Here is an 18,939-nt window from a genome sequence, read left to right as displayed (position 1 = left end):
ATACCTCTAATCCCAGCACTTTGGGAGGCCAAGGTGGGTGGATCACATGAGGTCAGGAGTTCGAGACCAGCCTGACCAACATGGAGAAAGCCTGTCTTTACTAAAAATACAAAATTAGCTTGGTGTGGCAGCGTGCGCCTGTAATCCAAGCTACTTGGGAGGCTGAGACAGAAGAATCACTTGAACCTGGGAGGCGGAGGTTGAGGTGAGCTGAGATTGCGCCATTGCACTCCAGCCTGGGCAACAAGAGTGAAACTAGTCTCAAAAAGAAAAAAAAGAAAGAAAGAAAGAAAGGGTATTCCAATCCATCTCTGTGACTTTGACCTTACCATGTTATAATGGAGTGAAAGTTACAATGCTAATTCCTCTGGGATTTATTTGTAATTTATTTTATATTTTTGAATGAGAAGGGTAAAACATATTCTGCAGATCAAAGCTATCAGAACTAATCAAAGTAATAGGCAAAAACTAGTAATATCCATTGCTGGTAATGAAAAAAACATTAAAAAACATTGTACCAATGAGAGCAGGCTATTTTATATATGTTATAAATAGTGCAGTCTCAGTTATTCCTTTTTAGCATTCACAAGTACTGAAAATATTGACAATACAGGGTCATAAAAGCAATGTGTCACCTCAAGCATCAAACTGTAGAGAAATAGTTCTGATTAGAGTTCTGATAGTAAGTTAGCATAATACTTAATATATCTCTTACTCATTTAATATATATTAAGTTTTTAATGACCCAGTGCTTTCACCAAATTGATAGTTTGTTTCTGGGTATAGAATTTCTCACCACTTACGTATAGGTAAAATATTTTTAAGATTACTGTTAATCATATTATTTTATATTGGTGATTTATTTTCTATAATTGAGACATAGTTATTAAATTACCCTTTTTTCCCAAAATATAGCCCAGTCCAAGAGCATATTCTTAACTAGTTTTCATGTACACTTCTTATTTCTAAAGTGGAGAATGTAGAACCCACATCTAATATAGTTAATTTGAATTTACATTGTAATAATCTCTAAATGCAATCACTAAAATTGGCCCAAGGATTTATATCAAATTTTTTTCTATAGAGTAGTACTTTGTATTTGTGTAAATATTATTTCAGCCCGTTGTGGGCAGATAGAGGGAATTTATGAAAATAAAATCATTTTCTTCATCTGTGACAACATTTTATCTTTGATTTAGGATGAGAAACCTAAATCAGTTTACTCTGCAAGAAAATATTAGGTGCTACAAAAATAAATATTTGTTCTGAAAAATAATAAAATTAAAAAGTTATTTTGGTGCACAGTAAAGAAGTGTGTGATCACATGGTTTTGTTAGTATCACATGCATCCAATAGAATACTACTGTTACTACTTTGTAACAATGTCTTTGCTTTGAATTATTCTAATTGTCCTGTGCATGAATCTAGGCATATATTCATCTTTTCAGGTTTTGTTATCTACTATAGTTTTAACAGAGCTATTAGAGATGCAAAATAAGTAACATCAAGAATGGAAAACAAGCATCATTTACTGCATAGACATTACAATGATAAACCCTTTAATATTATTTTCTCCTCTGCACAAGTATTTCTTTTTAAAATAGCCGTGTGTATATTTCAATGACATTTGTATTCAAAGCGATGACAAATTTCCTGACGTGTCTTTATTTCAGTAAATATAATTCTTTTATTTTGAAAGCAAAAACAACACTATCTTAAAAAGACAGACTATTGCCGAAAATCTCAAACTCTGTAATATACTTATTTTTTTATACTTTTGCATTAAATTACAGATATACGGTTTAACAGACTTTCTCTGACATTCATACAAAGTTTTCAAGAAATATGTCTCCTTAGAAAATGGATTTTAGATATTCACATGTACTTTCATTGAAAAAGTAAAAGCACAATTCTTTTACAAATAATTAATATTTAAATATGTAATACAACAATAATAATGTGCTATCATTTTGCCAATACCCATTAGAACATAAGTAAGCACTCCAAGCCACATACTCAGGTTCTGTTAGTGGTGTGGTTTCATTTGGCTCGTTTACTGGGCTCCCATCTTCGTGATTAGTAATTCTTTCATCCTCTGTTCTCATCTCCACTATTGGTTCTTTTGATCCATCTTTCCTAGAAACATAAAGAGAAAAATCTCACCTGTGTAATTTAAAAATGGATGCATTATGGAACAAACAGAGTTTAAAATCACCCAATTCTATCTTCCTCCAAATAAATCCAACTTGCTTAATTTAAGAAAACCACTGAGAAATGCTTTACCATTTAAATTTCTCTCACCATATATTATCACTCAGAAAAAAAGGGAGAAATTCCATTTTTTCTAGATATCTTTTTCTCATCAATTGTTTTGCAAAATTGGTACACATTTTAAATCCTATTGTATATATTCTATTTTGAAAAAAATGAAAATGTTTTGTTAATACAATGTATAGCATCAAGTAGCTTTCTTTCCTCTAACTAGCCACATTTGAAACTATCAAAATATTTTAAAGCATTTTTAAAATAATAAAAAACATTTTAAAATTTTAAAATATTTGAAATACTTCAGAAGGATTGCTTTTATTTCAAAATTTAGAAGACAAAATTTGTATGTGCTGTCTTCTTTTAAATATCTCTACCAATTTGTATGAAAGATCTTAACTGTAAAGTGATTATGGACTTCCAACTTATTCACGTTTTTCAAGAAAATAGTTTAAATAAAATAATCTTTGTAACATATATGCACACCTTTTCATTTATAACTTCATACTCCAATGTCGTCTTTATCAAATTTTGAATATATGACAGCGAATGTAATTTTTCACAATTGATGAAAACTAGAAAACTTATTACAGTGTTTCATGCCTCACAACTGAACAACAACCAAAAAAAGAGTAACAAGGAAGTTATTTGGTGATGACAAGGAGTAAAGTGAGACAGAAGAATTGGGCATGAAGTACTCCTAATAAAGATTTCAAATAGGTACAGAAAAAAAAAACACTAAAGAAGGGTTGGGGGCTTCAATTTGTATTCATTCAGCAGTCTTCATATGAATGTTTACAGTAACACTATTTATAAATTGCCAAAAATTGTAACCTACTTGCCTTCCAGTAAGTGAATGGATAGTAGGTAATGGATAAATAAGCTGTGGTCCATCAGTAAAATTGAAAATTACTAATAATAAAATAAATGAGCTAACTACCATGAAAATATATAGAAGAACTTTAAATATATTTACTAAGGCAACTGAGGCAGTTTGAAATGACTAAATACTTTATAATTCCAGCTATATGACATTCTGGAAATAACAAATCTATAATGACAATAATAAAGTCCATAGTTGCCAGGGACTAGAGGAAGGGTGGGGCATTTAGAACATTCAGAGCAGGGAAACTGTTATGTTTCTTATCATATGGTGGATATAGGATATTAAAATTTGCTCTTAAGAAGCATATAAACTATGATTACCAAAAAAAAAAAAAAGCAAGCAAACAACAAATCTACAATGGTCCAAAGATTGAACAGATTCTACGAACACTTTTGATCAGATCACAGTTACATATCATTCCTCTTATCTGAGTATGTAGGTACCTCACATACGCATGCGTCATAATTTGAAGAATGGGTGTTGATAAGAATAGAAGAAATCTAGAAGTGAATAAACTTTTTTAGCTCTGAAAATCAGATGTCTGTAAGAGACAGTGATTCAGACAGATTTAGCAACATTCTGTGATCAGGGGCCCCAAGTAAGTAAGATCTATAGAGTCAGCAAAGACGGATGAAGAGCCCTCTACCACTGGATCTTCATGTTGTTTTGTTTGTTTGTCTGTGTGTTAGTTTTCGTTATTCTTCAATTGATTCTTTTAAAAAGTTCTGCGTGATACCAGTGTTTGTGATGACATACAGGATTATACTATTTGTGGAAATGTGGCTATTGATGATTCTTAGCAAGAAAATGATTCAACCATTTTCTTATATTAACAATTGGTACAAATATATGATGAACTAAAGCACAATGCACAGAGAAGACAGAACTAGTGAATTCTGATTTTAATTGTTTTCCTTACTAAAAATTAATATGCAAATATATTTAAATTAAAAATAATTAAATAAATATTACTGAAAGGACATTCAAGATTAACAAGAGAAAATAGTAGCCTTTACAATTCTTATTTTTGTTTTTGGTGATCTTTTTAATTTTAATTTTTGTTGCATTAATTTTTTTCCAGAGACATTCTACACAGATATCAGCACATATGAATCAAATGCATATAGTTATTTTTACACAAGTGGTAATATAATAACTGTATATAATTGAGCCTTTTGAATTAACACTGAGTTTTAGCTATAATTTATAAAAGAATATTTAGAGTTGTCTCTTATTTTTTCACGATGCATACTATGCTGTTGTATGTACGTACCACCATATATTTAACCAGTCACCAACTGACATTTAGGTTACTTTTAACTTTTTTATTATAATAAATGCCATAAGTATTATCAAGTGAATTTTTTACTTAACCTTAGTTGGCTATATTTGAAACACACATAATTTACATGTCGAATCTCCTATCCATTGTGAGTTATATATATATATATATATATATATATTTATTTATTTATTTTTTTTTTTTAAGACGGAATTTCGCTCTGTCACCCAGGCTGGAGTGCCCTGGTGCAATCTCGGCTCACCGCAAGCTCCGCCTCCCGGGTTCACGCCATTCTCCTGCCTCAGCCTCTCAGGTAGCTGGGACTACAGGCGCCCGCCATCACCCCCGGCAAATTTTTTTTTTTTTTGTATTTTTTAGTAGAGACGGAGTTTCACCGCGTTAGCCACGATGGTCTCCATCTCCTGACCTCGTGTAAGTTATATTAAGTAATACCAGAATCATTATTGATATTTTCTGTAGAATTAAAAAGAGTAAATGAGGCAACTGTTTGTCAAAATAGTCACAAAATGTAATGTGGATAAGTTTCACAATGTATAGACTGGTTAACATTATATAAATTCCTGCCATATTTTAGAAGTTATTATTAAATAGGAAATAATAACAAGCATGCATAATGTTTAAAGGGAGGTGTCCCAGAACTAAATTAGCTGGCTCTCCCACTAACTCATTGCACAAAACTCCCCATCCTTCGTTGCTTAGTTAATAAAACAAAGATGATAATAGTACCAAACTAATTCCTGTAGGTTACTTGTAATAGCTGATGCATGTGCCACACTCAATCAGTGTTACCTGCATCACTATCGCAGCATGCATGGAGAATTTACACTTGGAAATACATTACTGAAACTTTCAAATTTAAGAAATTAAAAAAAATGAAAACGTCGACACTGAAAAAAATTTATAAAATTCATTAACTTGCAGATAAAAATATAAACTTGCATGTAATAAATAGCATCATATAAATAAATATTTGCAAGGAATACAAAATCAAATGATTATACGACACATGATATAAGCAACAAGTAAGAGAAAAGGTTAAACAACTCTATGAAAGTGTGTAAAGACATTAAAAGTCAATTAAAACAAAGTAACCAAAAAAAGAAACAAGCTCAGACTCAACCTAAATAGACAAATGCAAATCTTAAATAACATCAAGTTTTACTTATCAGATTGTCAAAAAATAAATTGGTGATATTTAATATGTCAGAAGTTGTAGAGAAATATGCATTCTTTGCTTTTATTGCAGCCATGAATTGGAATAGACTTCTGTGGGCAATTTGCCAGCATTTTTCGGTTTTGGCCTCCCATTCTACATCTAGTATCTTACTGTATATTTACAAAATTTATATATATGGATGTTCAAAACAGAACAGTCCATTATAAAAATATTGAAAGTTTCTTCTAAAGTGTAACAATAAAGAAGCAGAGAAATACATTATTATATCTAACACTATGAATACTACTCATTTATGAAAAGAATGAGGATGAGATTTATGTACTGAAATGGAACATTATTGCAGCTGCATTTCTATGTGACATAAATTTGCTAAAATTTATATACATATATATGTAGTACATAGAAATATCTGTGTGTGTGAGTTTGTGTGTATCCTAGGATATTATTTTCTACAAACTATAGACCACCTGGAAAATTATTGGGAAGGAAAGAAAAAAATATTAATGCTTATGTATGAGGCAGCAAATAGGATCAGTATTGATTAAGGTCTTTGATTTCTACTTTTTACATTTCTTTGATTTTTGAGTGTTTAAATAAAATTATATATATTTTATTCAATTAAATTATATATAATAAAATATATAATTAAATTAAATTATATAATAAAATATATATAATTAAATTAAATTATATATAATTTTATTAAATTAAATTATATATAATTTTATTAAATTAAATATAAAATTACGTATAGATACTGCTTTTGAAACTAAAATATTTGGTTACTTACAGAAACACTAATATATGTTATGTTTTATTAAAAGAGAGGGAGAGATTTCACATTAAAACTGTAAATGTCTAAATGCATTCTGCCTCTGTCAAATGTCATCCAGTCTATCATAAAAGGTGATATTATTAAATTAAATATAAATTATATATGTTGGTACTGCTTTTGTAACTAAAATATTTAGTTACTTAAAGAAACACTAATACTATGTTATGTTTTATTAATATTAACACAGAGAGACAGTTTCCACATTAAAGACAGTAAATGTCCATGCACTCTGCCCCTGTCAGATGTCATCTGGTATATCATGAGAGGTGATATTATTGATTAATTAATAAGCACACCCTGCCATAATATGAGGATTTCATGCAATTAATAAATCATGAGAACAGCTTTGAGAATGATTAGTTTAGAAAAGGGAAGAGTAAAAGGGTATACTGTGGTTACCTTAAAATACAAATATGGCTGTAAGGTTTTTAAAGTATTGATGTTTTATTTCAGAATGCATAATTAATAAAAAGCTTAATTCTACTATGTAGAATAACTTATTTGCAAATAATTTTAACTTAATGGAATGGAAGGATATGCAAAAATAATACAAATAAAACACATCCCAAAACAAATTTAATATTGAAAATTTTGTGTTCCTTATACCTGCGTTGGACAGGAGGTATCATCATGTGACTTCATATTCTCTTTACTTTCTCAGATTTTCTGATTGCTTGTGATTCAAGTTTGGGCCCATGTATATAGCTAAAATTGAGGAGCAAGTATTCATGTAATATTTCACTCACAATAACCATTGGATCCTACTGTCATGATACTTTTGTAAGGGGGGAATGAATGAAAAGGAGATTAGGACTGAATATCCAATAAGACCTCATTCATCTGTGTTTTTATGAATCTACCATGATATTTTCATTTTACATATTATGGAAGGGATGAAAATGATTCAAATATGCCAATTAGACAACAGTAAAATTTCACTTGTGTTTTGTAATCTGTGTGCCATTTGTTTCCCAGAGTTTATAAATAACCTGCTGAAGTATACAACTCCTTTTCTGGAATATTTGAAGTTATGTAATTGTATTTCTTATAGATTTTATTCTGTATATTCACTTTTCCCCAACATCTATGATTCTTCTTGTTTCTTCCTTATTACTTAGATTAGTGTAATTCAGTATAATAGCCAGTCTTGCAGGTGATAAATGTGTGGTTGTCATGGAGCAGTGACAAATATTTCTAGGCACACATGTGAATATGTCTACTAGAAGGTAAACCTTGTTTATTAATGTTTTTCTTTTGCTTTTAGTCTTTCGACTTTCCCACATACATGTATTCACTATTACAAACTATTAACCATATACATTGTAATTTTTTAACATCAGGAAAACATTCTGCTATGATGCCCAGCAATTATAAACTACAAAGAATAATTTTAAAATTCCATTTGTATAGACTTCATTTAGACCAGTTTTAATTTCATAGCAAAATTGAGAGGGAGACAGAGATTTTCTATGTATCCCCTGCTCCCACACATTCACAGCCTCCCCCATTAGCAACATCTCCCACCAGAGGGGTGCATTTGTTACAATCAGTGAACCTACCTTGACACATCATTACCCCAAATTTATACTTTACATTAAGGTTCACTCTTGGGGTTGTACATTCTATGTGTTTGAAAATGTTTATCATGATGTTTTCCCACAATTATTTTATCATACAGAATAGTTTTACTGCCTCACAAATCTTCTGTACTCCACCTACTTATTCCTCCCTTCTTTCCAACATGTGCAACCACTGATCTTTTTAGTGTCTTTTGCTTTTCTCAAAGCAAAACTATATTTGTCATACAGTTGGAATTGTAAAGTAGGTAGTCTTTTAAAATTGGCTTATTTCACTTAGTAATAATCATCTGAGTTTCCTCCATGTCTCTTCATGGCTTGCTATCTCTTTCCTTTTTAGTGCTGAATAATAGCCCATTGTTGGGATCTACCACAGTTTATTCATTCACCTACTGAAGGATGTCTTAATTGCTTCCAAGTTTTGGCAGTTATGAAACAAGCTTCTGAAAACATCAGTGTGCAGGTTTTGGTGTAGACATACACTTTCAACTTCTTTGGGTAAATACTAAGTAGCTCAAATAATAAATTTTAAGGTAAGAGTATGTTTATTTTCTTGAGAAGCTGCTAAATTGTCTTCCAAAGTGATTGTATCACTGCATTTCCATCAGCAATGAATGAGATGTCCTGTTGCTTCACATCTAGGATTTGGTGTTGTCAGTGTTCTAGATGTTGACCATTTCAATAGGCTTGCAGTGGTACAGTAGCTCATTTTAATTTTCATTTCATAGGATTTGAAATATCTTTTCATAGGCATATTTACTATTTGTATATTAATTAGGTATGTATTAAGTATTTTGGCCCACTTTCTAATTGGGCTCTTCTTTTTATTATATAGAGTTTAATAATTATTTGTATATTTCATATAATAGTCCTTTGTCAGATATGTATTTTGCAAATATTTCCTCCCATTCTGTGATTTGTCTTTTCATTCACTTAACAGTGTCTTTTGCAGAGCATAAATTTTTAATTTTATAGAAGTCCAGCTTATCATGAGGTCAGGAGTTCAAGACTATCCTGGCTAACATGGTGAAACCACATCTCTACTAAAAACACAAAAAATTAGCCAGGCATGGTGGCAGGCACCTGTAACCCCAGCTACTCAGGAGGCTGAGGCAGGAGAATCACTTGAACCCAGGAGGCGGAGGTTGCAGTGAGCTGAGATCAGGCTACTGCACTCCAGCCTGGGCAACAGAGCAAGACTGTCTCAAACAAACAAACGAACAACCCCAAAAACCACCTTTCTTTCATGGATTGTGCTTCTGGTGTTGAATCCTAAAATTCACTACCAAAACCAAGGTCATCTAGATTACCTGCCATGTTTTCTTCTAGCAGTTTTATAATTTTTTGATTTACATTCATGTTAATATTACATTTTGAGTTAATTTTTATGAAGTGCATAATGTCTGTGGCTAGAGATATTTTTTTTCTTATGGATTACAGTTGTTCCAGTACCATTTGTTGAAAATACCATCTTTTCACCATAGTACTGCCTTAACTATGTGTGACATGTCAGTTCACTAGGTCTATTTCTGGGGTTTTTATTTGGTTCCATTAATTTATTTGTTTATTCTTTGGCCAATATCACATTGTCTTGTTTACTGTAGCTTATAGTAAGTATTGAAGTTAGATAGTGTCAATCCTACAAATTTACACTTTCAATATTACTTTGGTTATTGTGGTTCTTTTTGCCTCTCTATGTAATAAACTTTAGAATCAATTTGTCAATATTCACATAATGACTTGTGATTTTGTTGGGATTACATTGACTCTACAGATCAAGTTGGGAAGAGCTGACATCTTGTCCATATTGAGTCTTTCTATCCATGAACATGAAATAACTCTCCATTTATTTCATTCTTCTTTTATTTTCTATCATCAGTTACATAGTTTTCTTCATGTAGATCTTATACATATTTTATTAGATATATGCCTGAGTATTTAATTTTGTGGGGTGCTAATTAAAAGAATAATTTTGTTTTTAATTTCAAACTTCACTTGTTTATTGGTGGTATATTTTTTATTTTTGCATATTAATTGATTTTTGCATATTAATCTTTTATTCTGCAACCTTGCAATAATCATTGATTATACCCAGGTGTTTTTTCAGGCTTTATTCATAGACTATCATGTCATCTGCAAACAAAGAGAGTTTTATTTCTTCCTTCCCAATCAATACGCCTTTTATTTCCTTTCTTTGTCTTATGGCTTTCGCTAGTTCTTCCAGTACAATGTTGAAAAGAATTAGTGAGAGAGGATATGGTGGGGACAGCTTCTAGTTACTCACTAAGATGTAAAGAATGATGTAAGTTGTAGTTTTTTAGATATCCTTTATTAAGTTAAGGAAGGTCCACTCCTCATTCTTATTGGAAGCTTTTATTATGAATGGGTATCAATTTTTGTGAAATAATTTATGTATCTATTATTATGATTTTATGATTATTTTTCTTTATTATCTTGAAGTGTTGGATTTGCATTGATTTCTTAACATTGAACCAGACTTGCATACCTGAGATAAATCCCACTTGGGTGTGATATACAGTTTATTTATAAATTGTTGGATTTGACTTGCTAATATTTTGTAAATGGTGTTTGCATCTATGTTTAGAAAGATATTGGCCTGTGGTTTTCTTGTCATATCTTTATCTGGTTTTGGCATTTCAGTAATGCTGGCTTCATAGAATGAGAAAGTATTCTCTCTATTTCTATCTTTTGAAATAGTATGTAGATAATTGGTATAATTTAATGTTTAAACGTTTGGTAGAATTCACCAGTGAACCTGTCTGGGCTTGGTGCTTTCTGTCTGGGGAGACTATTAATTATTAATTCAATTTGTTTGATGGATATAAAGGTCTGTTCAGATTGCTTCTTCCTTTGTGACATTTAGCTGATTGTGCCTTTTGAGGAATTTCTCTGTTTCACTTTGGTTATCAAATGATTGGCATAAATTGCTCATGGTATTACTTTATTATCCTTTGAATGACAATGCTGTCTATAGTAGTTATTCCTTCTTTATTTCTGATATTCTTGTGTTTTTTTCTCTCTCTATCTCTGTATTTTATTTTTCTGAGTTAGCTTAGGTATAGACTTAGCAATTTTGTTAATCTTTTAAAAGAACCAGTTTTCAGTTTTAATATTCTCTATTGATTTTGTTTTGAAATGTATTTACTTCTTCTGCAATGTTTATTATTTGTTTTCTTCTGCTTACTTTGAACTTAATCTGCTCTTCTTTTCTCAGTTTTCTGAGGTAGAAATCTAGATAATTCACTTTAAATCTTTCTTATATTCTAATATAGGTATTCAAGGAAATTTCCCTCTAAACATTGCTTTCACTTCATCCCCCAAATTTTGATTTGTTGTGTTTTCATTTTCATTTAGTTTAAAATATTTAAAAATTTTTTTTGAGATATTTTTCTTGGACCCATGTGTTACTTAAATGTACATTGTTTAATCTTCAAGCATTTGGAGTATTTTCTAGCTTTCTTTTATTGATTTGTAGTATAATTCCATTGTGGTATGACAGCAGACATAGTATGATTCCTATTTATAAAATGCTTTAAAGTGTGTCATATGACCTAGGGTGTGATCTATCTTGGTGCATATTCTAGGCAAGCTTGAGAAGTGTATGCATTCTGCTGTTATTGGATTAATTAGTCTATAGATGACATATATAGTTGATTGAAGTTGATTGGTTAAGCAATGTCCTTACAGATTTTATTTTTTTCTCTTTTTTCCAAAATTTTCCCATTTTTTCTTACTTTTTTCTTTTTATCTTTGTATTCTTCCCCGCCCCCCCCTTTTTTTGTTACAGAGTTTCGCTCTTGTTGCATAGGCTGGAGTGCAATGGCGCGATCTCAGCTCACAGCAACCTCCACCTCGTGGGTTCATGTATTCCATTTTTTTTTCTGCTTGCTGAATTAGTCAGTTCCTTATAGAGCAGCGTTAAAGTCTCCAGCTATAAAAGTGGATACATCTATTTCTCATTAAGTTGTATTAATTTTTGCCTTGCATATTTTTATACTTTGTTAAACATATACACGTTAAAGATCACTATATTTTCCTTGAGAAATGACCCCATTATGATTAGGTAATACCCGGTTAGAAACCTGATAACTTTCCTTGCTCTGAAGTCGACTGCATCTGGCATCAATATTTCCACTCCTGCTTTCATTTGATTCGTGTTAGCATAGTATGTCTTTTTCTATCTATTTATCTTTAATTCACATGTGTCATTATTCTTATTGTGGTGTGTGTGTGTGTGTGTGTGTGAACAATATCCGGTTGGGTTTTTTTTTTTAATCCACTCTGTCTCTACCTTTCAATTGATCTATTTAGATAATTATAATTTTAAGGTAATTACTGATACAATGGATTAATATCTACTATATTTGTAACTATTTTATTTGTTGCCCTTATTCTTTATTTCAGTTTTTGTCTTTCACTATTATTCTTTGGCGATTTCAATTGAGCATTTTATATGATTTAATTTTCTTTCCTTAGCATATCAGTTATCTTTCTTTAACTTGTTTATTTGTTGTTCAAGAATTTTCAATATACATTTACAATGAACTGAATGAGGTCAATTTTCAAATAACACTGTACTGCTTAATGGGTAGCAAGAGTTCTTTATGATAAGTTATTTCTAAGTCTTTCCTCTCATCCCTTATATCGTTGTTACCATTCATTTATCTTATACATAGTATATATACACAATATAATAAAATACATTGTTTCTGTTATTTTCAATAATCTTATGAATAAGAATAAGAAAAGTAAAAGTTTTTAATTTACCTTCACTTAGTCTTTCTCTGATGCACTTCCTTTCTTTAAATATATATTAGGGACAGGACAGCCTCTTCAATAAACTGTGCTGGGCAAACTAGATAGATATCCATATGCAGAAGCATAAAACCAGACCCCTATCTCTCACCATACACAAAAATCAAATCAAAATTGATTAAAGACTTAAGTCTAAGATCTGAACCCATGAAACTACTAGAAGAAAAAGTTGGGGAAATTCTTCAGGACATTGGTCTGGGCAAAGATTTCTTGAGCAAGACCTCAAGAGCACAGGCAACCAAAACAAAAAATGGACAGACGGGATCACATCAAGCTTAAAAGGATCTGAACAGCAATGGAAACAGTAAAGTGAAGAGACAACTTACAGAACAGGAAAAAATATTTGCAAACTATTCAATTAACAAGGAATTAATAACCAGGATATATTAAGGAACTCAATTGAATAGCAAAACAACAACAAGAAATAACAACAACAAAACATAAACAAGTCCAATTTAAAAATGATCAAATGATTTGGAGATCTGAGTTTCCAGTTTAAAGCATTTTTATTCTCTGAAGAACTTGTTCAGGGCCAGGCACAGTGGCTCACGCCTGAAATCCCAGGACTTTGGGAGGCCGAGGTGGGTGGAGGTCAGGAGTTTCAGACCAGCCTGGCCAGCATGGCGAAACCCCTCCTCTACTAAAAATACAAAAATTAGCCAAGCATGGTGACACATGCCTGTAATCCCAGCTACTCAGGAGTCTGAGGCAGGAGAATTGCTTGAATCTCAGAAGGGAAAGGTGAAAGTGGGCCGAGATCACACCACTGCACCCCAGACCAGGCAACAGAGTAAAACTCTGTCTCAAAAAAAAAAAAAAAAAGAACTTGTTCAAACATTTCTTGCAAGTCAGATCCATTGGCAAAAAATGCCCTCTATTTTTGTTTCTCTGAGAAAGGATATTCTTTCTGCTGCACATGTGAAGGATAATTTCACATTTCACAGAGACAGAATTCTACACTGGTGGGGTTTTCTCTCTCAACACTAAAAATATTTCACTCTCTTCTTGTTTTTATGGCTTCTGCAGAAAAATCAGATGTAAAACTTATTTTTCCTCCATCAGTAAGGGCGTTTTTACCTCTGGCTCTCTTGCTCCTTTCAGTATTCTATATAGATAAGGAATATATATGTATAAATATATTATTCATTCATATATAACCATATTTATATATAAATATAGTATTCATATATATTCATATTCCTATAGTAGTCATTCATATATATTCATATTCATATATATAGTATTCATTCATATACATTCATATTCATATATAAATATAGTATTCATATATATTCTTATTCATGTATATGGATATATAAAATATATAAATATACTATTCATTCATATATATGAATATGAATAATATATTTATATCTATACTTATATATGGATATATACACATTAATTTTCTGCAGTTTGAATATGATGTATATATGTGGGTATTTTTTTTTTACATGTTTGAATTTACACATTTGAATTTCCTGGATCTATGGTATGGTGCCTGACATTAATTTGGGGAAATTCTGTCTTCAAATATTTCTTCTGTTTATTTCTCCCTGTCTTCGTTTTTTAATATGACCAATATGCATATATTATAACTTTTGTATTTACTCCATGGTTCTTGGATATTATGTTCTGGTTCTTTTGTTAGTTTATTTGTTTGTTTGAGTCTTTTTTTTTTTCTTATTTCCTCTTTGCCTTCCCATTTTGGCAGTTTCTGCTGAGATACCTTCAAGCTCAGAGATTCTTTCTTCAGCTGTTTCTATTCTAATAATCCTATCAAAGACATTCCTCTTCTCTAGAATCTTCATCTCTGTGCTTGCATACATTGCACATCTGTTATTGCTTATTGTCTACCTTACCTGTTAGAGTTCTTAGCATGTTAATCATCGATATTTTAAATTCCTAGTCTGATAATTCCAACATCACCATCATATCTAAATCTGGTTCTAATGCTGCCTCTCTCTTCAAACTGTGTTTTTTGCTGTTTAGCACTCCTGGTAATTTTTTTCCTGACAGCTGGACATAACATACTGAGTAGGGGTAAATGTCTTCAATAGGCCTTTAGTAATATGGAGGTAATGTGTGGGGCAGAAGAGACTATCACCCCATGATTCGGTCTCAGTCCTTTAGTGAGTCCGTGATTCTGGCTGTAAACTTCACAAGCATTTCTCAGATCCTCCCACAGCCTTGGTGGGACAGAATGACTAGAGTGGGCTGGAGCTGGGGGTTTCCAGGGGGAAACCTAGAGCCGGGTGGTGTTGGCTATTTCCATTCTCTGGGTCAGTTAAGCTCAGTTAAAAACCCCACGTTGGGCTCTGGTTAAACAGTTTCTCCGGAGAGTAGAGAAACTGTTCTCTACTGTTCTCATTCTGTTTGTTAAGAACAGAATGCTCTGATATATTTTAATGTAGTTACTTCCCCCTTCTATTTCCAGAAACATAAGGAGATATTTCTCCAATATTCATTGTAACAACTAGGTTAAGCTCCTGAAGGTAAAATTCTCAGAAGTATCGGACCTCCTATGACTAAGTCGTCCTGGAGTTTTCAACTCACAGATTTGTCCACATCGAGCCTCTACCAATTCATCGATAACATTTTACATTTTTTTTCCTATTCCTGAACTGGTTCTCACAGACATCTCTGCTTAAAGGTTTCTGCTCTGATAAGTTGTGATTTTCTGTATCTGCCTTTCTGCCTCTTCAATTTTCAGGACGGTAGTTTGCAGTAACACCACATTTTTCTTATGAATCTAAGAAGAATTGTTGATTACAGTTTGTTTAGCTTTTGGTTTGTTAGGAGAGAGTGGCAACTTTTAACCTCTTTGCATGCTGGGCTGAAAACCGGGAGTATTGTTTTGGTTTGTTTTGTTTGCCAGTGTTATTCAGAAAATACAATTGATATTTCAAACATATTTCTTCAGTTCTTGTATCAAATCCTACTTTCTCTTATAACAAAGCCTTTTACACAGTCCATTCCCTCTGCCTGAAGAACTATTTTCCACACACCCCACCAGATACACATTTCAGCTAGTTAATTCCTACTCCTCCTTATGCTTTAGTTCTTTCACAACTTGCTTACATAAATATGAGAAGGTAGATTATTTATTTTACATAACATTTATAAAAAATTATTTATCATTTGATTTTTTTAAATTAAAATGTGGTTCCTGCCAGAATAAAAGTTTCCTGACAGAAAGGAATGAGTCTGCTTTTTCACAAGTTGTATTCACAGAAATTAGAGTTGTCTCTTGTTATATAGATGTTTAATAAATATTTTTAATATTAATGCTTAGTAAATTACGCTTGAGTAAACAACAGTAAAAAGATAATTTGGTAAAAAAGTATTATTAGTCATTTTGATATGAAAAACTCTGAGAATGCAAGATATATATAACTTAAATTGATAAGAACCAAACTAAAATAGAACTTTACACTAATACTATCCTCTATGACACTGATCTTACTTTTTTTCTCTGTCATGAGATGCTCTTAAAACAAAAATGCTCTAGGTGTAATTAATGTGGTTTTAATAAATCATCATAGTCATAAATTTTGAAAACATGAAAGAGCTAGTCTCAGAATGCTTGGGATCGTGTTTAGAAGCTAGTATAAATCCGAACAGGCAAATCAGTTGTACCCTATTCGTCATTAAGATTTTATATCTTTTTCAAACTTGAACACTACATTTTTGAAAAGAGCTGAAAGCTGTTTTCCCAAGGCAGAAGAAATTTATATAAAAATTGCGTGATCAGTAATAAGCATGGAATTAACCACATATTTTCATTTTCCCAATTCCTTAAGGTTAATTAAGCTCAGTAGGATTTAAAAACAGAGGTGTTGGTGGACAAATTAACAAATAGCAGGGTTATATAAAAATAAACAGCACAACTGCATACACCTGGTTGTTTGCACAACCAAACAAAATCATGGAGGTACACTTTGATTTCTCTCTTTCCCTAACCCAAATATAAAATCAATCAGGTGACTGACACTACCCCAACTATATCTGAAATATACTCACTCTTATATAAGTGTAATACCACTGCCTTGGGCCAAAAAAAACCCAACTTTTTTCATCTGGATTACTTCAAGCTCCTCTTACCTGGTCTCCCTGATTTTAAATCATTCCCCTAAACCTATTATGCCCAATAACCCATCCCTCACACAATAGCAAAAGTCATCCTCTTAAAACTCTTCTAGTAGTCTTCTATTTCAAATAAAATGCAGACCCTTTTCTTTGACCCAAGAAGATGGAATAATACTTTGGCCCCTAGATAATTTCCCAGTCTGATATTGATACCAGTTTCCCTTTCTCTGACTTTCACCACTAAGCTTCATTTGTCCTTGAACATAGCAAGCTTATTCCCATGTTAGAATCTTTACATCAATTGTTTTACACCTGCCTAGAATGTTCTGTCCCTGGATTGTTATATTACCAGCTCCTTATTACCCACCCTAAAGCTTAATGTCACCCCTTAAGAGGTATTTATGACACAGTATCAAATAACAACTTAACATCCTGCCTTTAATTTGTTTAATGCTTATCACTACTGGACATTTCATTTTTAGTTAACATTTATTAACTGCCATCTTCCACAATAACTTGAACTCCATGTGAACAAAATTATTGTTTGCTTTGCTTACTAATTTGTTCCCAAGTTCTATAAAAGTGCTTATAACCTGGCATTTGTTCCATAAATATTTGCTCAGCAGATGGGCAAAAGAGAAGACTTATAAAATTTAATATATATCTCTATCTATACCTTTATATATAGTAACATAATATATAGTATACGTAATGATGTTATTATAAATAGTATTTATTCTATGTGTTTTTATCATGTGCCTCTATTTAAATAAAACAACTAAAACTAAGTTTTGTGATCTGTTTGTTTAGTTAGGAAGACAATATAAAAGTACAGAAAATTATTAGGAGGCATAAAAGGTAATGATGAAGAAAGCAAAAATATTGGAAATGAATTGATTCCACTGTATTTACCATGTCTCTTATTTGTATCTCATTTAGTGTGCAGTAGAGGCTAATTTATGTTAGTTCTTTAATTTATTCCATGTCCAATAAATATGCAGTTTGCATTTTGTTTGAGAACAATTGAATCTAATTTTTGAACTGAAATATATTATCTAATTACCATCTCATGAAGTAAAAATATCCCTTACAGAACATACATAACAAATGGTCATAGACAAACAATCTAGTAAAACTGAAATAGGCTTGGTGATGTAAAAAAAATGTAGCTATGAAGAATTGATTCTCCTGTATTTCTAACCCTGATGCATAATTATTATTAAATGCCAGGCATTATAAGGGTAATTTCACATATATTTCATGCATTTCTTTACTTATGTCATACAATATGTGGAGCAGAACTGTAAATTCTCATTTTATGAATAAAGAAACTAATGTTCACAGAAGTCAGAATGACTTGTCCAAGTGTACTGGGATTCAAGCTCATTTAATTTTCCACTGGTTCTTGGAATCTTTTCACAGCTACTTAAAAATAGGCTGAAAATGGTACTCTCTTACAAGGTGATAAAGTTTTATTTTACTTTAGTTTTATTTTTCTTGAGATGGAGTCTTGCTCTGTAGCTCAGGCTGGAGTCCAGTGGTGCCATCTTGGTTCCCCAGGTTCAAGCAATTCTCCTGTCTCAGCCTCTCGGTAGCTGGGATTACAGGCACGCTCCACCATGCCAAGCTAATTTTTGTATTTTTAGTAAAGATAGGGTTTAACTACATTGGCCAGGCTGGTCTTGAACTCCTGACCTCAGGTGATCCACCCACCTCGGCCTCCCAAAGTGCTGTGATTACAAGGGTGAGCCACCGCCCCCGGCCGTGTTGAAGTTTTAAGTCAGTACTTACTGAGGGAAAACTGATGAGACTTTTGAGTTAGGTTTTGAAAACAATGTATCACAAGAAGAACACATAGCTTTCTATCCCTCTAGTTCCTTGCATACTATCTACAGAATAGAAGGAAGAAGCTAGTGTCTTCTTATATGTGACAGAAAAAGACCATTTGGAACAATGTTAATGTTAATATGA

General features: G+C 31.9%; 1 protein-coding gene across 4 annotated transcripts in view; it reads right to left on the bottom strand.

The window, feature by feature from the left end:
* Positions 1-18,939, bottom strand: part of NCAM2 (neural cell adhesion molecule 2) — a 562,762-nt gene that overhangs the window by 6,680 nt on the left and 537,143 nt on the right. For all 4 annotated transcript variants that reach the window (XM_030806254.1, XM_030806256.1, XM_030806258.1 and 1 more), the window contains one exon: positions 2,017-2,136. In XM_030806254.1, coding sequence (XP_030662114.1) covers positions 2,017-2,136 — 120 coding nt within the window. The remainder of the gene's footprint in view (positions 1-2,016; positions 2,137-18,939) is intronic.

Source organism: Nomascus leucogenys, chromosome 25, assembly GCF_006542625.1.
Source record: "Nomascus leucogenys isolate Asia chromosome 25, Asia_NLE_v1, whole genome shotgun sequence".
Lineage (NCBI taxonomy): Eukaryota > Metazoa > Chordata > Mammalia > Primates > Hylobatidae > Nomascus > Nomascus leucogenys.
This window is presented reverse-complemented; position numbering and strand designations above follow the sequence as displayed.